We start from the raw sequence: 25,996 nt of genomic DNA on the forward strand, positions 1-25,996 counted from the left end.
TACCACCTGAGCTACAGCCACCCAAAAAGGCTACAAGATGAAGAAGTGGGATTCAGACTACTTCCAACGTCTCCCAGTTGCTCTCTGTTGATATAATGGCGCTGTAGCTCAGTAGTCATATTGTATACCATCAGTAAAGCAGAGGTTGAAACATAAAGACATTTAGCTGTTCCGCTTGTCAAGTTGAAATTGGATTTTTGGATGCAACGTTGTACGAGTAGCATATTTGTGCCCAGAGAAAAGTGGCACAGTGTTGATGCCAATTAGTCAGCTGGAGTTGATGTTCTGCTGTTTAGTACATCCCGTCCTACACAACTCTCACCATCTGCCTACTTTTCACAAACAATTTTTCCAACATTTCACATAATCACAACAATGACACGACAGTCGACATTATTCACCATCGGTAACGATTCTCCTTCTTGAGCATCAAACCCGTGAGCTCTTTGAATTTCAAGGTTGTGTAACTGTGTTCTCATTGCCCTCTTTTTAGCCGGCTGCCTACTTTAACTTTAAATTCCACACTCATTCTAAAATTGAGTTTCCCTTTTAATCGTGAGCAGGAATCTCTAATTATCCCGCTTTCCTCTCCTCGGGTTAATCATTGCCTCCCAGATAGGCGTTATCTGCAATCAATGCCAGCAAAGTGCGCCGAAAGTTCACAGGAAACAGACACAGAAATTGGACCGTAGTTGCTTATGAAACCTAGAGCGTAAATACTCAGGCCTTGATGCTTATTAATTTAGCCACTTTTAACGATTCTTCTGTGACATGTTGCTGAAAGGAGTCAAGTTTCGCCGTACTCCTCTTCCTATTTCTGGAGCTGTTCTCTGCATTAGCATGAGCAAGTGTCCCCTTCATCTTTATTTGAGAGGTCAGATGGCTGTGGATGCTGATAATCTTATGTCATCACACTAAAGAAACACTCCACGATGAGTAGTGATACACACTACAGAGTAGTAAAACACAGAAGCTTTTACTGACAGCAGTGGTGTGTACTACAAAAGAAGTTTGACATAGCTTGGCTTTCTTTGTATTATCTAGCCTGAAGAAACCTAAAATCCCAGTCTGAGATAACGGGTACAACTTTCCACAATCGAGCTGTGTGTGGGCTCAATAAAAGGGGCTGTTTTAATGCTTCATTAGATGTGCTTCTCTGTAGAAAATGGACCATCTGCAGAATAACTACTGAAATGTGGCACTTAAGGGCAATTCACACTCTGACACTAAAAACTGGTTTTAGGCTCAACAAACCCATTGATCTTGCTTTGCAGTGCAACCTTCAGGTCTCAGAGAAGTACATCACAGCTGTGAGCACCGGGTATTAAGGGCACAAGATAAAGTCAGAAAACAGTCATCCACCATGAATTTGGCAGAGTTGCATCGAGGCAAGAAATAGAAAATTTGTTCCATCATGTTTCCTGATTGCTGGCAGCAGGGAAAGAAAATGAGGAGTAGCAGGTCTTCAACATTATGTGTTAGGGTAGAAGACATGCAGAGTTATTTTCTGAAAACTGAAGCAGTTATTAGGTACAGAAGGGTGGCAGAAAGAAACGAAAAGCGCATGTGGTTTCTGCAAATGAGTGCATGTCCAAATCTAATCACTGCAGTAGACTCGGATGTGGAGTCTGAAATCTTTAGGAAACGCCGACATAAATTAGTTTCCTTACCATCTCTAGGTACAGTAAATACAGAGCTATCTTCTGCATATAATGTTGGTAAGAGGCTATAGGGGCTTTACAGCAAGGCACAGTAACATGCTTGACTCTTATAACAGAGTGCCACAGAACCTGTGGGAAACCACAGTGCTGTTTTTACAGTTCTTATATGTTAGCTTTTGGCAGAGATGTATGTACCATCCAGCTGTAACATATGACAAGTTTCTAAAAATGTCAGGATGTAGGCATTAAAGATATTGCATATAAAAGTCACACACAAAAAAGATGATTTAATGATGTATTGTCTAGCTTTGATCTCCAGCAATCACAAATTTCAACCATGCTTGGGGCACTGCTGCGACAGAAGTTGACATAAAAAATTCTTTAGCCTGCAAATGTGCATTTTAATCAATTTATGGAGAGTTTTGCATCTCTGGCTGCCTGGTAAATTTTGTAAGTAACATGGACCTCAGGCAGGGAACACCTGTTTCCAAAGGCCTTGGGGTAATGAAGGTGGCTCCAGAAACTGTGTGGGGGGGGATGCGTGACAGAAACCCATACAAAAGACAGAGGAGGAAGAGGAGGAGCAGATGGAAGTAGGAAGGATTAGAGTTCTGTTTTACACATATGAAACGCAACCTCAAAGCTGTCAGCAGTTAAGCAGTGTTTTTGTATTTTGTCATCAGATGTGGGTCACTCTAGCTGCTGTTGCATTTATGCAACTGTGAAATGAATTTAAAAGCTTTAAAATGTGCCTATATTTTGCTTGTTTTAAAACTCTGTGGGACACCGACTGACAGTGCCTAACACTGGTCTGCGACTCATTGGTCAGATAAAGCACTGTTGTTGCATTATTATTACTATGTGCAAATATGTAGCACATATATTTATTTTTGTGGCAGAATAAATCATCATTGGGAAGAATTTTTTTTGTGTGTGTGTTTGTGTGTTGTATTTTTTTTTTTTTTTGTATTTTTTTGTAGTTCTGTTTTTGTTTTGTGTGAGTGCATGTAATCTTAACATCGCATAATTCCCTGTCTTCTCTCTGCTGGAATGTGCCAACCAAACATCCACACAGGAAAATACACATTCTTGAGTGTTGCGTTCATCCAGCTGTGTGCGTGCGTGCGTGCGTGCATGCATGCATGCATGCCAGTTAGACCGGAAGCTTCTTGTTAACCCTGGTTAATCTGGTGAACGTTGAGACGGATGAGCATCACATAGCAGGAGGAATAACAGTAGGACAGAGAAGAAGGAAGGTGTTGTTTTCAAACACATTGTTATTGTGTAGTTTGAAGTGTCAGCATAGTAGCTGGAGGAGCAAATTGAAAAAGAGAATTGACAGCAGGGGATTAGTGTCTTTTTATTTTTTGGAAATACAAACTGATACATTTTTTTGCTGCCTTAAAAAGATCTCCAAGAGTTGAGAGTGAAAGACATGGGGCAAAGCAGGACGGACTCAAACCCGGACCCGCCGCGTCCGGGTTTGAGTCCGTCCAGGTCGCCTGCTCATCCTATTGAGCTAAACCAGTTTTCTCAACAGTACATCAATACATAAGTGAGCTTAAAATGTCTGTTTATGGCTTCCTGTTATACTGTGTAGCAGGCCATAGAAAGCAGAGTTTAAACAAAATTTAAAGCTGTGGTTGGCTTTGGTGCACACTTCTACAAGTCAGTAGTAACAAGTAGAGCAGGGCGATATGACCAAAAATATTTATCACGATATACATTTGAAAATTTGCGATAACGATATAACTGACGATATAATTGACACTAGACAAAATACTTTACAACTCCACAACTTTATTAGTGCAAAAAACCCCATCAATGTATTTTCACTTAAACAAGCAGCTGTTTTTTTTATGTGCATTAAAGTTATATAAAAATTTAACAGTGCAAATTCCTCGCTGACAGTTTAACCAAAAGGCATTTCCAGTGGAAATTAACCAACATATCCTCAGCATAACCATGTATAATATCCACAAAACTTAAAAAGAGGTTATACACACACAATACGGTAATTAATTATGTTGAAGCACAGTACGTATCACTCCGTGAGGCTCCTGCCTACGATAGCTGTAATGCTCCGACAATCCATCAAGCGGTGCGGCTTCGTAGCTTAGCAAAGTCGTACTAAAACATTTGACAGATTTTCGAGCGCCGTGCACATAAAATCGTTTCGAGGTCAGTAAACACAACCAGAATTCATACATAAGGCACACGGGATTAAAGGGGCACTGTAGATTTTCAGAATTGGATTGATTTTAAGTATTTTCCAAACAACACGGTAATAACGACGGCCCGCTAGCATGCTCTACCAAAAATAGTGCTTTGTTGTGTATCTGACGGACAAAAGCTAAACCAGTTCCACACCACTGATGTTGCAGCATTTTTACAAACCAATTCTGGTTCATGTGTTTCATTTAACGATCCGCTTTCGCTCTTCTCATTCTGCGTCGCCGCCATGTGCTTATGTAAACAAAGGCACTGCACATGCGTGTTTTACCCATATTCTATCGCGATATTTCATTTTCCTATCGTTGCCCAAAATTACACCGGTATTACCGTGAACGGTATGATATAGCCCAGCTCTAGTAACAAGTTACCTATTTATGCAAGTACATGCAACAATGAGCTAAACGAGGCCACACAAACATCATTCATGGGAAATAAAACTACTAGTTTCAGATTGCACTAGATGACAATCACGCTCACTACACAAACAAAACAGAGATTGTGTGTGTGAGTGGAAGAGGACACAGCAGCAACACTTACTGAGACAGCACCAGGTGCCTGTTTGGTTTTTTTGTGAACTCAGGAGCAATGTGGGAAACCAGTAGCTGTATTAGGCACCAGCTAATTCTCTGTCATGTAAAGTCGTGTAATAACAGTTGAAAAAATGTGGGTTGGTAGTCATAGAATCCACCCATGAGACGAATGGTTTTTTTGGGAATCCTGACATTTTTGTTGATTGTCCATGAAGATAATGAAAACACAGATCGCATTTGTGGTGGAAGCGGAGCTACAGGGGAGTTTGCATCTGACTTCATTTTGCTTTGCTATTTGAAGAAGTGCCGCCCAAACTTCTGAAACCCGTAGTGATCTCTGGCTTTTCATAATTCTTCTGTTTGTACATTCCCGCTGATCTCAGGATTTCTCACACATTTATCTGTATGATGCTGTGAGGCAGCATCAGAAAATAGCTTCTAGGTGCAAGGCACTATACACACTATAAAAAAAAAAATCACAAAACTGACACACAGTTTTCGTGACCTTCTTTATGCAAGGCTGTAAACATTTTTAATGCCCTTTTGTTGGACATTTTAACATCTAAGTGCACACTGACAAATTCTTTGGAGTCAGCCTCAAGTAGCTGTTAGGGGAACTTTAGAAAGAGACTCTCCCTGTGAAAAATAGTTGTTTAATACAGTAACAAAAAGAGCTGAGTAATTAAATTCATGTTCATTACTATGATGTACATCATCATAGTACATCTGGTAATTGCATTCCTTTTATATGAAAACATTGATGAGTCCAACTTTAAACAAAAAAAAAATACTCTAGAAAATGTGGTTCATTTTCAAGCCGTGCTCCACTCTGCTTACGTCAGTGTTCGTGTTTGTGTTGAATTGTATACAGTTACCTAGATTGCACCAGAGCAGTCTACGTGCTGCTGATGGCTCTGCCACCTACTGAGAGAGAGAGTATGTGTGTGTGTTTGTGGACTGATTACAGTGCTGGTGTGAACAACTGATAAGAGGATAATCTATCCTGCACGCGATCGCCGCTTTGTAATTGGAAGACGGATAAGGTGTATTGCCTTTGGTGTGACCTCAGGCTTACCGGCCTCCCTGCACAGACGTACATACACATGCAGTGTGTTTGTTTCTTTGAAGCTCACCCTCCTCTTGTTGCAAACAGATGACACTGGAGTGTCTGGGCGTGCAGTCAAATCGTGAGTGTGTGCGTCTGTGCATGGATGTGTGTGTCTCTGTCAGCTGAGTTCCTTGTATGTTTTGTGGCCTGTGGGCTTTGTGTTGTTTTGTTTTTTTTGTGTCATGCGGCAAAAAGAGCTACGGGGTAATGGCGCTCTATGTGCTGTGTTAACATATGTTTGTTTGTGTGTGTATTCAGCTGACAGACCCTGCAGCATTTTTTTTTTCACCTAAAATTAACTCCAATGCACTCTTCCTCTCAATCTTTATCTTCATTCTTTCCATCTCCCCCATTATGCCTCAAGATCTGCGTTCTTCTTCTTCCTCTCTTCCTTGTTCTTTCTCTCTCCTTTCAGGATCACATTTTGTTTATGTCTCTCTGTCATAGATTATCACTTAGTTGTTTTTAATGGAAGCAATTAAGCGTGGACTGTTTTGATACAGTAGGTAGACACTAGAAGCATAAACCAAACTGAGATATTTGTCAGGTACACTTTCACATCCATTTAACTGATATGATCACATTTGATCATTTTGTATGAACTGTTTTACTCTTCTTGGGCGAAAAAACAATACAGTATTTTTTTTGTTTCTACACTTAAAATTTTAAATTTGTTAATGTAAATCTTAGTGGCCTACATGTAACTCTTTCTCGAGGATAGCCCATGCCAGAAGGGATATGTAATCACACCTGTTAGTAGGATTGTCACGATGCTAGAATTTCAAACTTGATACCGATACCCAGGAAAATACTTTATCACTGTTGATACCGTGGGAAAAATTTTGACCCCATCAAAGTTCATCGTCTTGTCTACATCTCCCAACAGCCTCTCTTACTCTCTCATCCAATCCTCACACTGCTCCGCCTTAGTCTGCAGCTCTTCAGCCTTGAAATCAATCTAATTCTGCTGCCCTGCTCCAGATTTCACTCTTTATATGCTCAGATTAGTTCTCCACACTCTGGACTCTCTGCTCTGTTCAGGTTAGGCTGTAGCTGAAGGTCATAATGAAGATCACTTAGTAAATTGAAGCTTCATCTTCGGGCTTAATCCTGTCTCACTTGGATTACTGATGATGTCAAAGCTATGTGAATGCCATGCTTCATCCTATGCTGCACTATACACAAGACCTTGATAAACACAGTGTTTAAATTGAGGGCTGGGCAGTGGGGAACAGAAATTATAGCTCAGTATTTTTAGATTGAATGGCCTTACACAATACAAAAATGACACGTGAGATACGAAAATCACTTTGTTTAAACATGCTGGTCAAAAGCAGTTGGTGTGTCAGTCAGGAGCAGCTGCACTGTCAGGAAAATCTGTAAAAACCATCTGATGTTTAAAATATCCTGTTTTTGCTCATTTGGGGGTAGTTTTATATCTTTGCAGTACGATTCTGAGCGGTAAGTTACTTACAGTACAGGGCTGCAGGTAAGACCCCAAGCAGACAGGAGCAAAATAGATTAGAGCCACCTGAAAGAATCAATACTGGTTTAAGTGTACACTATATTTAGAACATCTATCACTTTACGTAGCGTCAGACAGCTCTTTCCAACAAAGAAGTAAAGCTGTTAGATACCTCCAGACCCCAGTGACAAACAAGTCACTTTATCTCATAAAACACAGCAGTTTTCTGCTACTGCTTCCTCTGTTATTAGTTAGGTGGTGTTATTGTGTGGCTTTGGTATTTTAATTGGTTAGTTGACTAACCAAAGCCACACAACTGTGCAAAAGTGAAAACCTACAATTTCTTCAAGGTCTCCTATTTTTTATTAACAACGTCTGGTGGATTTGAAAAGAGCAACACTTACAATTTTAACATTAATTTAGCTTATAACTCCAAACTTCCTCATTGTTGCCCCAGAGCTGCGTCTCCCAGGTTGCTGCAGGAAATCTGTAAAAGCAAATTTAAGTTTAAGGAAAATGTGGATCTGTCTGTGCCAGTTGAGGCCTGCAAAACACGAGAAGACTTTATTGCAACATCAAACTTCCGTTTATATGTGCAAACTTTTCTAATTATCAATTGAGAAACGGTGCTAAGGTGGACCTGAGAGGTCAAATACACTGTAACTTAAGAAAACATCTGCACATCGAAAAAGTGTTGCAAAAGCACCCAAAAAGTTGAATACAACAAAATGGAAGTAGAAAAAAAAGCAAATCTCAAAACACAAATAAGGTTTTATTGGGGAGACGATAACGTGACGGGACAGCTGTGAAAGTGGAGGAAACTGGTTTCAAAAAAGGAGAGGGTTGGTCAGTGTATGATGCAGGTAATGGGTTTTAATCACACACGTCACATAATACTATAGATCAGGGGTAGGAAACTTGAGGCCTCGACTGCCGGTGTCCTGGGATTTTAGATGTGTCCTTGATACAACGCAGCTGATTTAAATTGCTAAATGACCTCCTCAACATGTCTTGAAGTTCTCCAGAGGCCTGGTAATGAACTAATTTGATTCAGGTGTGTTGACACAGGGAGATATCTAAAACCTGCAGGACACCAGAACTCGAGGCCTGGAGTTGCCTGCCGCTGCTATAGATACATATTTACTGTTAGCTTCACACATTTTTTTTTTTGTTTTGTTCTATTGAGAAAACTCCTTATGAGAAAGCACTTGGTGACAGTGGGAAGAAAAAACTCCCTTTTAACAGGAAGAAACCTTTGACAGAACTTGACTCAAAGAGGAGCAGCCATCTGCCCCAACCTCATTTGTTCATGTTATTGTGCTGAACTGAAATTGTACACAGCATCCTCTTAGCATATACATTTTCCGACTCAGAGCCTGTGAACATGCTTCTGTTCCTCTGTATATTATTTTAGAGATGGAAGCAGAAACATGGTTATAGACTCTCGTTACATCACATTTTATCTAAATTGGAGCATTTTCAGTCACAATGTACAGTACAACTCACTCAACACATGGCACAACAGATTACAGATCGTTTCGATTTGCTGCTGCAAGAAGTTCTTTCTTCTTTTTCCGATCATACTACATTCTTCCTGTTACTCAGCACTCTGAAGTGCTGTGATGGTGCATTAAATTTAGCATTGCAAATGACCATGTGGGTGATTCTGGTGTCAACTAGAAAAGCTAACTTCAATCTCACTTCACTTTTTATCCCCACCGAAACCGTTCTCACTTGTTCCTGTTTTCCTCCTACATCTCTTCATCACCCAAAGGCATGCTTTCACTCATGCTCATTGGTCATTTCCCATTCATATTAACATTGCAAGCTTTTGTGCACTTGCAGACACACACATACAGGGTTATTTCAGCTCAGCCCTCTGGGTCAGTCATGCTGAAGCTCCTTTTTTCAGTTTTTAGACAAACAAAACAAAGGGTCTTTCAGTGAAAAGCGCCCACTGCGCTGGGCAATAGCACTGATGTCCTGTGTGTGTGTGTCTTCTTATAGGCTCACAAACACATACTTGTGACTGTACTCAGTAGGCTTTAGATAAAATGTGTGCTTGAAAGCTGATGACAGTGCTAATAGTTTTGCAGTGACACTATGCTTGCAGGTCAGTACAATTTTTCTTTAATTAATTTTCTTTGGTGTTTAAAAGCCTCCAAAACAAAGATTGGCAGATTTCAAAGTGGTTTTAGTGAGATGTAGGGATTCATCCACCCTGTTGGCTTTAGGGAAGGGACATCCTTTCATCTGTTTGAAGTCTTTGTCCTCGTGCACATCGTGTAAGACAGATGGTGGTACTTTGATTGTAACGTATACCAGCAGTGTGAGGGGAAACTCCCTGGTGTCTGTGTGCGCCCTGCTGTGATCTGATGATATGAGTGGTGTAAGGAAGCCCGAGGCAGACATACGCATCTTTTATCCTAAAGTGGTAAATGAAGGAAAATGAAAAGTCAGCACCTGCGCGAGGTTGGATTTCGCCTTCGAGCTTTGTTTTGGGCGATTTGTATTTTGTTTTCCATATAAACTTGTCCGACTATGGCGCTTGTCACCATCTCATTCAAAGAGCTGTGACTTCCACCGTCTGTAGGCAGCGAGCAGCCTGCAAATGTGGGAGAAATGGAGCAGAGAGCCAGATAGATGTCACTCGACAATTGAATTATTACACAATCTGCAAATAAAGGAAATGTTGTGAAACAGATGCGGTGTTAGATAATGTGGAAGGTTTGGATGACGGCAACGTTAAGCTTACGTGTCACATCAAAGATTACAGGCCACTTTGATCAACGCTATACATAAAAGGAGAAAAGCAAAGCCTGACTAAATGTGTAATACTTGGGCTTCTCTGTGTTCCTAGCTTTAAAACCTAAGCTACAAGACACCTTTTTTACATGTAGAAAACTAAAGAAATCTTCCAAAATTGATATGTACTGTATTTTCTATCAAATGTCATTCACTGTGAGCACAAAGCTTTGTGGTGCCTTGCCTGTGCCTGCTTTTGGCAACGACTCTAAGCCTGTTTTCTGTGGAAATGCAGGAAACTGGTTCTAATTTAGGCACCAGCATCGACACCACAGTAGTGGAGGTAAAAGAGGAGTATTTGTATTTGTTAGGGATAATTTTTAGTAAGTGTGTACACCAAAAAATTCAGGCTACATATTTGACCTTCAAAAGCTATAATTATTATTGTAACAGCTAAAGTTCATATGAAGCTAAATTAAACAGAAACATGTATAATTATCCAGCCAGCCAAATTTTAGTGGTTAACATAATCCCAAATTTTTACAAATATATAAAAATAAACATCCCGTCCTCTAAAATGTCCCAAATAGATGGCATCATCTGGACAATGGATTAAATATGAATAGTTTGCTTACTGACTGCTTTGTCTGGTTCTGTCTGGCAAGTGTAGGAATGTTTAATCATTTAGTTTATTCACCATATGCATTTCTAATTTTGAACACATGCATTTTTGGGATTTAAAAAACAGAAATAAAAGATAAAATCTGAACGTTTTGGTTTTGTAATGGGAGATTTTGCTGTTTTAGACCATTTACATCAGTACCAAGTTATTACTGTGTCCCATTGAGACTTTCTGTTTTGTAAGAATGGCCTAGTCAAAAGGCAGTTCGTCACACAAACCCAAAAGCTCACACAATGACTCGATAATCCTTGAGGGATGAACCACAAATAAAACTTAATCATTAATAAGCAGATCAGTGTGGCATGTGACATCACTTTCCCGTTTGGGTCCCGTTCAGTCCTGGCTCCTTTATGTCCGCTCTCCAAAAAGAAACTGATGATTTTATCTATTTTAAAAGCAGTTGTGATTCTCATATGAGAGGCTCTATTTTGAGAAACTGCTTCAACAATATTAGCTGTTGTTTTTCCCTTTGAGAAGAAGCGGTGCTGGTGACTATTTAACCTTCTGTTCAACTCTCCCTCTGTTCATTGTTCCTGCTCCGATTCTGTCACGTCTGTAAACATTTATAGAACGGAGAGGAGTGTTAAAGGACAGCTTGTTTTTGACATAAGCTGATAAGAATAGCATCTGATGGTGTTTGTACAACAGCTTAGGCTCTGAAACGTATGCACAGACTTCAAAAAATTGACATAAGTATAGTTAATGTTTTTAGTAGGATCAGAATTCACTTTGACAGTAAATGATAAGCTGAAACTAAATAATTCCTCTTAAATAATGGCTTTGAGAACAGGGCTTCAATTTGGGGAAATGCAGTCAGTGACTGCGTGAATTAGGGAACAAACAATATTAATAACAGGAACGGCAATGTCACTGAATAAATCCTGATTAAATCCTCCATTTGGTTGTGCTGTAAATACCAGCTGCTAGTCTGTTGTGCTTGATGTGTTACCTGCCCCCAGTGGTTGATCCACGCATTACCAAGTGGGACTGGAAGCAAATGGATTGAGTGGACTTGAAAATGTATGTGTCTGATTTAGAGCAGATAGCAAGAAAACAGTGGTCCATTCTAGGGTACTGAGGGAGGATTCACACAGAAGGCTTTCAGCTTTCAATGCTCTCGCTTCTCACCCACTTTGAATGGAGTGACATCATGTGTTGCCAAACTGAATGTTGGATCCCATGCTTTGTTTTGCTCCCTCTGATTGAAATTCAACATAAACAAATGCTCCAGCATGGCAAGTAGCCAGTAAGATCACATCATACAGACATCCTTTTTTTCTGCTGTTAATTGCATTAGAAAGTTTAATTGCTGGATAGAGCTACACGGTGACCTTTTCTTGATGTGTTGAGCTTATATGCAGACATGCAGGAAATGTCTTCTGTATTAGTTAGCCGAATTTTATTTTAAAAAACTAATTTTCAAGGTTTTTGTTATACTTATAGAGAGAGCTGCAAAATTATCACATAATTAAACTGGAGGGGTGGCAAGATGCATACAATTTTAAGTATAATAGTTGGGATTGTGCTGCAGTTGCCTGCTATTGGACTAGGAGCAAAATGGAAATGGACTGATTCTTATATATTGCTTTTCTCCTTTCCCAGAGGACTCAAAGCGCTCTATACAACATGCCACATTTACCTATTCACACGTGGATTGTTTCGAGTGCTTTCTAACTACCATTAACAGTCCGATGGAGAGATGCATTGGAGAGCAACTTTTATATCCTTGGGTTTAATATCCTTCCCAAGGATATTTGGCATGCAGACTAGGGAGAGCCAGGGATCGAACCACCAACCTTCCGATCAGTAGATGACCTGTTCTACCTTCTGAGCTACAGACACCTCAGTTATACTTTTCCTTATTTCCTTATTGTGAAACACATGTAGAATTACTCTGTGGGTTAAAAGTAGCTTATATTAAACATGGACAGAGTTTTAAATACTCAGGTGACCACATGTAGAAGGAAATCCCTGTGCAGCAAAAACTGAAGGCTCAGTTTCAGAAAGTATTTTCTGCTCTTACTGTGATGTCAAACAGAGTGGATATTCCTAATATGGTCATTGCAGGTTGTACCCACCGACTGTTTAAACCTTTTATTTGCGAGTGGCAGTCAATCAGAAGGAAGGTGGAGCTAAAACAGCTTGAAGGCCCTTCATAGGATTGTTTTATACTTTGAACCATGCAACAGTGTTGTAATAGAATTAACAATAAACATATAGGCTATGTAAAATGCCCCCTTTAGTATTGCCGGACACCCTAGTATGCCATAAAAACACAGTTAAAAGGAAAAACATACACTCATCATGTAAGCTTAACTGGGTAGGCTCTAAAGAGCACTTGTTTTTAGTGAATAAATATTGTGTAATTACAATGAGAACATGGACTAGCAGGATTTGGGAATCACACTTCAGTGGTCACCGGGAGTGCTATCAGTTTCAATTCCCAAGCCTGTGATATGCTAAATTGTAGCTACTGAAACCAAACCTAATTTCAGGCTGGACACGCCCACCCCGACCAGCGAATCTTTCTCGACAGTACTGTACACGCTTGCAGTCACTTGGGTGATTTCATGGCTCTTAACCAAACACAAAGGCTCCATTATGGCTCCGCTCACTGAAATAAACTCACTTTCTCTCCCCTATTCCTTCTCGCCCATTTTGTCCTCTTCCATCTCCTCCCACTCTTCCGCCTCCTTTAAATTCACACTTTCTTTCACCCACTTCTCTCTGAAATTAAATCTAAAGCCACATTTTCCATTTTGTTACCTCATTCTCGTGTGGAAGTGGGGGAAGACAGAAAGAGGGGGAAATAAGGCAAGGAAGACGAGGAATCGAGGAGAATGCGAGTATAATAATTAGCCCAGTAATTAGGTCTCGTCCCTTGTTCCCCCTCCCACCTTCCTGTCCTTTGAAGTTCCTCCTCCAGACTACCTTGGATGCACTTGGAAGGCATCCAAGAGGAATGGGGGATCACAGGTGTGTGTGTGTGTGAGACAGAGAGAGAGTGGGTTTTTTTGCAATGCTGATGATGAAAAAGAGAGAAAGTTGTGGTGCACTCCCTCAGTGTCTTTCTGTCATAGGCAGATTCTTGCTTTTTATGTTGAAACCCCCCAACCCCGTCACACACAAACATCACTCATATGTGCCAGATGCTGTATTTTCAACACACAGAGATTCAGGCACACACACACACAGATTCAGACACACACACACGTCACATGAGGCTCTTTGTTTTGGTTTGCTGCAGAGATAAAACCCGGCTCTGTTACACTTCTCTGTAAGGGAGACAAAGAGCGCTTATCTCATAACACTGAATGTGTGTGTCTGAGGGAGAGAATGCGTTTGTGTGAGTGTTTTCCAATGCAGTCATTTTATTTATGCATTGAAAAAATATTTTTTCTTTAACTAGCTGGATTTTCAGTGTACTTAAGTCTGCTTTTTTTTTGTTTGTTTGTTTTGTGGGGGTTTTCCCTTGTGGATCTGTGTCTGTAGTCATGAGATCTACATGCTGATTTAGCCACCAGGACTAGCATGACACACTTCCTCTTGAAAAGGAGGCTAATCACATGTTAAAAGATTTAAGTCTAAAGTTCAACACAAACACACTATAGACGGATTGGATGGGAAATTATTCTAAAAAAAGCAATAAATAAAAGAAGTTGGCAAAATAAAAATTGTATATCTCTGTGAGCAGTACCTTAGCATGTTTGCAATAGCTCAACTATTTTTTTCTAATACAGCCAGAGCTGGGTGGCAACAGTGGGGGTGGCAAAAACTGTCCAATAGTAGGAACAAATGCTAAAAAATAGAAAATATACTTTGGTGACTCACATGAGTAAAGTCTTTTTAAGAAACAACATCCATGCACGCACCAATCAGTCCATCCTTTTTATCTGTTTATCTGAGCCTGGGTCGCAGGGAGCAGCAGCCTAAGCAGAGAAGAGGGGACGTCCCTCTCCTCAGCCGAGGCATCCCCAGTCCAGCCGAGAGATATAACCTCAACTGGCTCCTTTCTGTGTGGCGTAGCGGTTCTACTTTGAGGACCTCTCAATTAGAGCAGGGCGATATGATCAAAAATATTTATACTTTATTATATTATAATTTTATACATTTGAAAGTTTGCAATAATGATATAACTGACGATATAATTGACACTAGACAAAATACTTTACAACTCCACAACTTTATTAGTGCAACAAAAAAAAAAATCAATGTATTTTCACTGTTTTTATGTGCATTAAAGTTATATAAAAATTTAACAGTGCAAATGCAAATTCCTTGCTGACAGTTTAACCAAAAGGCATTTCCAGTGGAAATTAGCCGACATATCCTCAGCATAACCATGTTTAATATCCGCAAAACTTAAAAAGAGGTTATACACACACAATACGGTAATATTATGATGAAGCACAGTACGTATCACTCCACGAGGCTCCTGCCTACGATAGCCGTAATGTTCAAACAATCCATCAAGCTGTGCAGGTAGTAGCTTAGCAAAGTCGTACTAAAACATTTGACAGATTTTCGAGCGCCGTGTACATAAAATCATTTCAAGGTCAGTAAACACAACCAGAATTCATACATTAGCTTATTTTTGTTAAATATTTAATTATTATTATTTTATTTTTGTATTATTTTGCATAATTATATTGTCAGTAATATTGTAATTTGACACAGACAGTGGTACTCCAGTCAGACCTTCAGCCTTTAACCTGTTCTGTTTTGTAGCAAAACGTCTGTGTGATGTTGATGTGCGAACGGCATCACAAAATGTTGGTTAGCGTTTACTGATAGCAAAGGGGACGAGATCGGTGTTATAGCCAAGATTAAATAGTTTTTAATCTTCAGCATTTATTGATCACACATCACTGCAGTCTGGGATGATGCTGCAATATATATTTTTCTCAGGCCTAGTTAACACACAAAACAAACATATTATGGTTTTGTGTTGGCGTGAGGTTACAGTCACATGTGCTGATATTGGCTGAAGCCATTTTCGCTGTGCGGTGTCATGGATGATGTATTGGTGAAGGTGTGTGTGTGTGTGTGTGTACAGGCAGATGGGGTCTCCTGAGTATGAAGGGAGCTAACGACCTTGAGAGAGAAATGAAAAGAGAGGCATGGTGACGGCAGGGGTTAGCGTGTTTTGTGCCGAGGGTCAGGCAGCATGGGCGGGGCATTTCTGCTGCCGCTGCTTCCTCACTGCATTTCCTCCACTCAGCCTGCCTCATAAGTGCACGCACACATACTCACACTCATGCACACGCACACATTGACGAGGCGATACCGCAGCAACACAATGAACACGGTCTGGCTTCAGGCAGATTGAGCAAGGTGTTTCCTGTGACCTGAACAACTGCTGCGTCAACACAAATACATTCGTCTGGAACAACACTGGCAGGCGCTCGCAGCCGTGCACAGCGTGTACGTGTGTCTCGGCAAACTGATTTGACTCTGTCAATTAGCGCTCATTAATTTCTCCTCGTTTGAATGCGTGAGCGTGTGTGTAAGTGAAAACAGCTGTGTTCAAGTGCGTGATGGTCATCCTTTATTCATGCTTCGTTCATGGTTTATTCATGTACTGTTGAAGCATTTGCAGAGTGAATGAATATTGGATTAAAAGGAGCTTTGAGTTATTCATGAGCGGAGATATTTTGGACTGTACGGGTGCTCACAAAATCTTCAACATCGCACAAGAATGCACAAAATAACAGCACAGATGAAAGCAGTCTTCTAAATGTTGCATTCTTTTGTAGCCGACTCTGTTTTTGTGTGTCCTGCAGGCCGCGCATTGCCCTGTTATGGAGAAGATGAAGAGGATCAAGAAGCGTCTGTCATTAACACTCCGCCCCAGTCAGACCATCGACGAGTCTCTGTCAGAACTGGCTGAGCAAATGACCATTGAAGATGGTGGCACCAAGGACAACGGTATTCACCTTTTCTTTTTACAAATCCTGTTCTAAAAAAGATATGAACATATAGAAATGTTGAAATACAAAAGAACAAAATGGTAAAAACATATTTTAGTTGCAGTGAATAAAATGAGGATGATTCATTTTAAAAGGGTTACAATTCCATTAAAAAATCTCTGATTTGAGTCCCTGCCTGATCTGCACCAGTGTAGAAAATTCTACCAGTCGGATTTTTCTAAGTGTTTTCTTGTGCATGCCCTTCAGCTGATGTGTAAAAGCTAGAAGGACACGGGGGTTTTGTATCTCGACATCTCTCAGGGACTTCTAAATTATAAATCTCTGAAGCTGATGAAGACAAAGTTCAGCATGTGTGTCAGTAACAGTTGTAAAGGCCTTCCTCCAAGTACCTCTCTACCGAGTTATGTAAGAGGAGTAAGAGCAGAGCACTTAAAGACACACAGACACACACAGACACACAGACACACACAGACACACACACACACACACACACACACACACAGAGAGCTTCTCAGACGATCAGAAAGTAGTCCATAGTGAATGATCATTCACAGACATCCAATCTTTTTCTGCTTTTCCCTCATATGTGCTACACCACGTCTCCAGTGAACCTTTGGGTTGATAGACACATGACCATAAGTGGCTGCTGCTTTCGATTGACAGCTGTCAGGATAAATGAACATTAATCACTTCATTAATGTATACTTAGTTTGTAACTTTTTTTTTGGTGTGACAGCATCATGATTGAAACGTTAGCAACTTTGTTGGATCTTTCTGTTCCCATCAATCTAATCAAGTGCAGAATGAAACCGTGTCTGATGTTTTTGTATGTATGTTAAAGGTCCATATGGGGAAAAGTGTTTTGTAATGTTTTCTTAGAGGACAGGAAACTTAATTGTTGTGAGAGAGCCCCACATTATGCTTTCAAATATTTGTATACTTGGCCATTTTTCCCTTAGTATTACAATCCTTTTTTTTCCGGTTTGCTGTTGTTTCTTTTTTTTAAATTATGTCCACTTAGAAAATTATTTTAGATGCCTTTTTTTTCTAATTTTGGGGTTAGAGAAAGTCTATTCTCGTGGTTGCAGAGGCATTCCCAGAGAGTAATTCCCAAAGGGAATAGTTGGACATTGAGCAGAAAACTTAAAAACAAAACTGCTTTTACTTTGTTTGTATTTTGACTTCGCTGTTTTATTCTAATTGCTAATCAAGCAATGAAAGGTGAATCATTTCTCAGTACTGACGTCTATCATTTAGGAGTAGACTGCAAACCTCCACATACTTTTTTTTTTTTTTAATCTTATTTTGAAAGCCTCTAGCCCTTCCCTTCTCTTGTTTCCCCACTGGCTGACTCACCGGTCATGTTCTTATCATGGCGATTGTCATTATCATTCAGTTGCTTTCCCAGAGGCAATCTAGTCCCGTCCTGCAGTGGGGCATACTCTTGACTCCTCCATTTTTGACAGCAGCAGAAAGGGTACACTGCAAATACAGTTCACAGCCAAACTTTCTTTGCATTAGCTGGCTTGACAAAGCCTAAAAACCCAGGAAAGCACAACAGTGTTGTAAATAAGACAAAAGATGAATGCTGCAGAAAACGGTTAATCTCACACAGAGCGCTAACATAAATGTTTTAATTCCAGTTAAATTGCTGCTGTTGAATTGTAAGGTGACAGCTGGACATTAGATTTCTAAAACTTTAAACTGGATTCATTCAGACATTATTACTGTCCCACAGCCTAATAAAGGCCATGTGGAAATCCCTTTATTATGTCAGCAGATCAAGTTGAAATCAAACTCACTGATTGAACATCTATTCTTGTGTGTTTTTATCTGTTTTAGTTGCTACAATTCCAGCAATGTAAAAGAGACTTTTACAGCAGATTAGAGTTCAACAACATATAGATATTCCTGTGTCAATGTGGTGCTTCATTCAGGTTTCAGCAAGGAGCAGCTTGCACATATAAGACTTATTGGCCCAAAACATGATCTATATGGCACTTAGAACATGCTGTAAATTAAAGCAGCGGTCCCCAACCTTTTTTGCGCCATGGACCGGTTTATGCCCGACAATATTTTCATGGACCGGCCTTTAAGGTGTCGCGGATAAATACAACAAAATAAAACTAGTACCGGTACCAAAAAAAAGAAAATTTATTCATAACACACGTGAAAAGACCCAGGAAAACCGAGTAAACGATAAAAGCGATAACAAAATAACGCTGAAAACCGATAAAAACCCTGAAAACTATACATTTCACACCTGAGCCTCAACTCTCGCGGCCCGGTACCAAACGACTCACGGACCGGTACCGGTCCGAGGCCCGAGGGTTGGGGACCGCTGAATTAAAGAACTTGAAAAGATGTGGCGCTTCCAGCTGAATTTAAACCACAAGAGCCACTTTCATGACACAGAAAACTCTGACTTTAAGCTCAACATAGCCCGCTAAGCCTTAAACTAGCTGTGTAGCACACCTCTCTGAACAAGAAGTACCCTCGCAACTGCAGTCTTAAGACCTAGTTGGATTAGAAGTAATAAGCAAGCTAATTATGTCAGTTGATCACTTCATTTCTTAAGAAGGACCAAAATGCTCAGAGCGTTCGCTCTCTATATCAACCTTTGTAGTCAAGGTTTGCACAGTATGTAGGTAGGACTTCTGTGAGCATGAGGGGATCATGTTAGGTATCCCTTTGACATCATACAGAACCAAGAGCACAAAAATCTGTATAAAACAACCTGAAGTCTCAGTCTTTGACTCACGGAGTATTTGTGGTATTATTCTCCTCTTAGCATAGGTTTGTCACTCTGGGCATTACATAACTCTGGAGAATATTTGATGTCGTCTCATGTTTATTTCTACCCATCTCCCTGTAATTGAGGCTGAAGGTTGGTATTTTTTAACATTTGTGGATCTCAACTTAAATGTTAAATAAAATTCTGTTGGTTCAAACAAACCTCCGCTGCACAGTATGCATGTCACATAACCAACACATTTAAAAGGTTGAAGGAGATGGGACGTGATATTCTTTGGGGCTCCGTGCGTGCACCCGAGGATTTGTGATTCCACTGTGGAGCATCTGGGTGTCATGAAATCAGACATCCTGACACTAGCTTTGTTGTGTTTCAGAGCCCTTCATGAGGAATGGCCGCCCACCCACCTCCCACAGCATGCACTCCTTTCTGCACCAGTACACCGGTTCCTTCAAGAAGCCGCCCCTGCGCCGGCCACACAGCGTCATCGGAGGCACTCTGGGGTCTTTCATGGTGATGCCGCGCCATGGCAGCCGCCTGGGTGAGAACACAACACACACACACACGGATGGAAGTGAGCGATAGAAAAGCAGATGCCATCCAAGAGCAAACAGGAAACGTTTCACGATCCTGAGATTTCACATTTGCAGACAGATTCTGGGCATTAATCCCATGAACCCTTAGCAGGCCTGCTTTTTACCCAAGAGGCAGCTGGATGGGGGAACTCAGTCAAACGTTACGCAGTTTCCTGCGCAAACTGACTCATCACAGTCAAGCCTAGTGACGAGTCTCATCCTGACTGGTGGAAGTGAGATGATGTCCAGATGATTCAGAGCAGTAGCAGATTTCAAGGTCGGGGTTGAACAACCCACATGGTGGCAAAATGATTCACAGGATGTAGAAACATGGTCTGAGATGCTAATTCTAAATGTCGGTGAATACATCTTGATATTGGTGCGTTATGGTTCAAGTTCAAATATAAGTGATGCTAAAATGTGGTATACATCATGGGACTTCCACACAGGACGTGCTGGCTTCAATGGGAGTTCAATTGAGCCACATCAACTGCGCGTCTGTCAAACTTTGTCCTCATCATCTACCAGAGCTCCCAATTTCTGTGCTTTGCTTGGTGCATCACTGTATGACACCATCCACTGAGAATAACTGGTTTCAGAGCGATGTGCTATGTGATAGCACCTTTAGACCAACTATGTGACTAAACAGTTTTTGTATTCATGCTTGTAGGAAGTCAGAAGACCAGCTTTATGTTCTGTAGCTGGCAATCATTGAAGTTTTAACGTGTTCTCTCCTTTTGTTGTGAGTCTGTTTGTAGCATGTTGAATGAGCTGCTGATTGTTGGGCTTAAAAGATGACTGAGGACCACTAAAACATTACCAGTTAACATTAGGATTCTACATGTTTACACGAGCATTTAGCTTAAAGCCTGTCAGAGTGGTCACAACCTGTTAATTGTATTATATTCGTCAGTTTCTAATTTTTCAGATGGTGCCATAAACATTAAGCAAACTTTAGAATATTTTTCTTTTCAAAGTGACCCAACAGCAATAACCAGCATCTGTGCGAACCATGTGTTCCACATAATGTTAGACATTTTACAGCTCAGGCTTTCTGCTGGTGCTTTTTCTCAGCCAGTGGAACACCAAAGGACCTGTTGAGCCTCACACTGGACCCTGGCCTAGATAGAAGGACTTGGATCTAAAAGCAGGCCAGTTAAGTAGGACATTGATGTACTGCATATTGCTGCTACACTCTGTTTGCCTTTTGGCAAAGCTGCTAATGACCACAGAGAGAAGGAAGACAAGTAGTGAGAGAGAGAGAAATGTGGCGATGTGTCAAAAGCTCTGTAGAGACAGGGAAATAAAAGAAGGATCCGTGAAAATGTTCAGCAAAGAAAGCTCAATTATGGGTGGAGAACAAAATCATTCAAGGTTTTTGAGAAAGAAAGAGGTGAAGCAAGAGAACCTAAAGGAAAACAATGTGGGAGGAAGATAAGAAATCAGCATAGGGGGATTTGTAAGAAAAAAAGACTGGGTTTGTTTTGGTTTAATGAGAGAAAGTCAAAATATTATTGAGAGAGGAAAAAAATGTGAGAGTTGTTGGAGAGGATGAGGGAAGACGTAAAATAGCAGGAGATGATGCAGAGGTATGTGAAAGTGAAAGGAGGTTAACGGAAAAGAAAGTAGGACAGATTAGATCATTTGAAAGGAGAAGAAGAGGCACAACAAGGGCAGGTGGGGGGGATTCTGCTGAAGCAGTAGAGGGAATCAAATGAGCTAAAGTCTTTAAAAACTTCACACACAACAGAAAATAAGCTGGAAGAGTGAGAAATGCATAGAATAAAAACACATGAAAGGCAGAAGTGGTAGCTGAAAAATGCTGAAGTTTCTGAGAAAGAAGTAAGTGTGCAAGTCAGAGGATCTGAAAAAGGGGAAAGTGGAATATTTGGAAGTTTTTCGAAGAGGAGGCGAGTTGAAAATTGGGACAAAGATGAGAGTTTGTGGAAAGACAGTAAGTAGGTTAGGTTGAGATGAGTACGAGCATTACAGGCATGAAAAATGGAGTGAAAGCTTTGTGGAATAAAGCACACACACACACACACACACACACACACACACACACACACACACATATATATATATATATTTTTTTTTTAGGGGTGCAACGATACACAAAATTCACGGTTCGGTATTTTTTCGATACAAAAAAAAGTTCATGCCTTTTTAATTTGTCATTTATTAAAATTATAAATATATATTTTAACTCAAAAGTACAGCTTTTAAATTTAATGTTGCTGAAACAACAAAGTAATAAAAAAAATAAATCTATCTGATCGAGAAATCACTCATCTTTGGAAAAGAGAGTTTATTACAGAGAAATGGCTCTTTCCAAAATAAAAGCTATACTATACGCTTCTTCTGGGCTATATTCTCAGCAGCATATTAAACATATCAGGTCCCCATAAGGAGAATCATGTGCTAACGGCTGTCTAAATGACTCGGCTAAAGTTTGTAGCATGCGTGCTTGTTGTTTTTGTCTGCTTCCACTTGTCTTTGCACTAGGATGATGTCGGAGTAAATGTGCAGTCATATTCGTTGTGTTCCCACTAGTGCTGTCAGCGTTAATCTCGTTGAAATGACGTTAAAGCCACAACACGGCAAATCTCCGTTAACGAGCTACCGCGGATCGCCACGTGCGTGGGGCTGGACGGCCAACACGCTAACTGCGCTAACGGACTAGTTCCCACCAATGTAATTGAGCATTGCATGGCACATCCAACATACTGTTTCACTTTAGTCTATGACGCGCTTACCTTCAGGGTCATACGTCACATGAAAACCAAAATAGTTCCAAACGCCAGATCTGAATGAGGGTGGGGGAGGTTCAATTTGCCATGTTGCAACGAGCTTAGCTTCTGTCTGCTAGCTTGCCCTGCGCTCAGTGAATCTGTGTTCGACTACTCCGCCTAGGCTGCACTGTCGAGCCCAGATCCACTGAGCGCTCAACACAGACAGCATCGTCAGAAGGAAAGTTGATAAAATAAATGTAAAACTTTGTTTGTATTCTGTTCTGTTTGTATTTTGTATTGTTAGATACATATGCGTACTGAACCGAAAGCACTGTATCGAACGGTTCAATATCGACACGAGTATTGTTGCACCCCTAATATATATATATATATATATATATATGTATATATATATATATATGTATATATATATATATATATATAAAATAAAATATATAAAAATAAAATTACTCATATGTCATCAACTTAAAACAGAAGCTTCTCCTTTTAAGTAAAAGTAACTACCCATGACAGTTGATAATAAAATTCAAATAATTTGATTCATGGTTGGCCTGACAAAACTTTAGGACACTGTTTGAAACAAGCGTACTTTGATACTTCGTGTAATTCTGGGAGCCCCTGCTTTAAAAACAAGAGTGACTTATGCACTGTTTACAGCACAGCCAAACAAGGTCATAAAGCAGGAGTCGTTTACTTTGTGGAGGAGTTTTCAGTCCGCAGTCCCATAACTTGCAAATCTTTATTTAACTACTCATCATGCCTGTCCCTGATCAATGTTTGATCAATAAATCCAGAAGTGCAGTTAGGATTGACGTATGTGACCAATTCTTTTCATTTTTCCATCATTTCTTCACAGTAAAAATCACTTTATTTCCCATTATAATGTTTTTTTGTGAAACAGCAGCAGTACACGTTAGAAGAGAGAGTGTGAATAGTTCAAGCTGAAATCCATGCAGTGTGAACCAACTTGAGAATTCTGGTCATGTGACAAAACGACTTAACAAGCAGACTTGGACCCATTAAAAATCCAGATAATTTTAACTGCAGTGGTATATGATTGCATGTCTACGCTAAAGAAATCGTTTTCTCAATTATGCCCATGTTGTTGACTGAGGTTTGAGTTTTTCTGTCTGTAATTTAGACCTTACTTTACCTGCTGACAGATTTGTAGATACACGCCATCCTCAAAAGTCAGTGATGAATGGATAAATACATCTATGTACATAATTAGTCAGTGAGATTGGTATACTGGGAATAACTTTGGTTGTTAAAGCACATGAAAGAGCTGATCAACAAGTGTAATGTTTGAAATATGCAAAGTTAAATCTTCTTAAGAGAAACTTTGCAGTGATTTCTTTTTTTTTTTTTCCCTCCCGTTTCTCCACGCTGTGCCATTTGATGATAGTCTGCATGGTTGGAGGTGCTAACACATTGATGACAGAGAACTACTCAAAACTGTGGCTACTCATTAACTCTGTGAGTGTTTTTGTGTATGCGGAGGAGAGGGTGGGCATGTGGTTTGTACTTGAGTGTGTTTGCCTCTTTTGTGTTAGTGGTAGTTTTATTGTGGAGAAGGTAGCGATGTTTTGGCGTGACAATTTTGGGCCTCTGGGGTTATAAGGGTCTGAGAGGAGATGAATGGGAGAAGGTGGGCTCTGTGAAATAAAGCTGTACATTTTTACTTTCATTAAGTTTGCTTTGGAGACAGACTAGTGATGATCCCCAGGCTTTACTATTTAATCATCACCCTGTGGTCACTGATGGATAGTGTTTCTGTCATATATTCTTTCTGTAAGTTTCTTGTCATGTCTTACTTTTTGTAAGACACTCGATTGATCAAACTTAATCAAACTAAATGTTTAATGGGGTGCTTGTAGCTCAGGAAGTACAGAATGGATCCGCTAAAGGGAAAGCTTGGTTTATCAATCGCTGGCTGCTCCACTCTGCAAGCCAAAGTAGGTGGGGGCAAGATACTGAGCCCCAATTTGCTCTCCAATGCATCTATTGGAGTGTGCATATATGTGAATGTTACTGGAAATTACTTGGATAGAAAAAGCATAGAAAAAAGTGCTTGTAGATCTGCACGGTGCTGGAATGGGCTGCAAGATTATGAGCATGAACCTTTGTAATAAGGTGATCATCAATCGCCCTTGAATCATGGGGTGAATGATTATCACAAAAAAGGTGGTGTCCCATGTTTGGGAGTCCCATGTAGTCCCAAAACTACATGGGAGAAGCTTGTTACACAGGGGACCACAGTCACAAAGAACATCATTTAAAACATACAATGCTGTAATGGATTGAAATCTTGCAGCGCCTTAACCTGCTCAAGAAGGCACACGTACAGGCCAATCACAAGTTTGTCAGTGAACATCTAAGTCAGGGGTCCCCAATCGCAGTCCTCGAGGGCCGGTGTCCCTGCAGGTTTTAGATCTCACCCTGGGTCAGCACACCTGAATCACAGGATTAGTTCTTTACCAGGCCTCTGGAGAACTTCAAGACATGTTGAGAAGGTAATTTATCCATTTAAATCAGCTGTGATGGATCAAGGACACATTTAAAACCTGTAGGGACACCGGCCCTCATGGACTGGGATTGGGGACCCCTAATCTGAGTGTTTCAGCGAAGGCTTGGGAGAAAGTGCTGTGGTCAGATGAAACCTGTGTTGTGGATGAGCTTCACTTTTTCACCTGCCTGAACTAACTCTATTTTTGGGTAATAATGTGATAACACTGCCAGCTGTTGTTGTTCTTTTTGTTCTTCTTCTCCTGCTTCATTTTCTTCCTGCTTCATTTTCTTGCTCACCCAACACAAGATCAGTTCACAAGTACATTTCTCACTGATTATTGTACTTGAGATGGCCAAAAATCTCATCAGCTGCATTATGTTTAGCAGATGTGTTTATGGTGATTTATCAAATGTCACGATTTAAAAATCTGAACAAGATTATCCCATCGCCCACCAGGCAACGCTTTGAATATTTGCTGTTGGTTACTTCTGAATGAAGCTACAGAGCCATAAAAAATAAATGTCTAAAATATGGTAATATGTGCTTCTAAATGACACATCTTATGCATGAACACAAAGCAACTGGAACATACTACCTCAGGCTTTATAAGATAGATTTGCAACTCAACTTTTTATCCCTTCTTACTTATAGTAGAAACTGCGCTCTTTTTAATTTATTGACTTATCCTTTAAGAAATTTAGCTTCGGGTGTTTTCTTCTTTGTTTTTCCCTTTTTTTAACCAACAGATAATGAAAGTTATTGATTCTTGTAAGTTTAGGTCTGTTCTACAAACAGCATTAATCATTAGCCGGACTGGATCACTCCTAAACCGTCTCAATCTGGCAGTTCCAGTGTGATTTTTATCCAAAGCCCTCTTGTGCCCTATCCTTGATTTTTTTTTTTCTTCAGATATTGTCCACGAAAATCTGAAGATGGGATCTGACGGGGAGAGCGATCAGGCATCAGGAACGTCTTCAGACGAGGTCCAGTCTCCGACGGGCGTCTGTCTGAGGAACAGGGTCCACCGGCGAATCTCCATGGAGGTGAGACG

At 40.3% G+C, this 25,996-nt stretch overlaps 1 protein-coding gene across 1 annotated transcript in view; it reads left to right on the forward strand.

Moving 5' to 3' along the window:
• cdk17 (cyclin dependent kinase 17) overlaps window positions 1–25,996 on the forward strand; it is a 47,792-nt gene that overhangs the window by 7,750 nt on the left and 14,046 nt on the right. Inside the window, exons 2-4 of the mRNA XM_006806488.3 lie at window positions 16,210–16,354; window positions 19,485–19,649; window positions 25,855–25,988. Of these exons, the coding sequence (XP_006806551.1) occupies window positions 16,228–16,354; window positions 19,485–19,649; window positions 25,855–25,988 (426 nt within the window). The 5' untranslated portion in view covers window positions 16,210–16,227. The remainder of the gene's footprint in view (window positions 1–16,209; window positions 16,355–19,484; window positions 19,650–25,854; window positions 25,989–25,996) is intronic.

This window comes from Neolamprologus brichardi, chromosome 17 (assembly GCF_056152115.1).
Source record: "Neolamprologus brichardi isolate AB-2024 chromosome 17, ASM5615211v1, whole genome shotgun sequence".
Lineage (NCBI taxonomy): Eukaryota > Metazoa > Chordata > Actinopteri > Cichliformes > Cichlidae > Neolamprologus > Neolamprologus brichardi.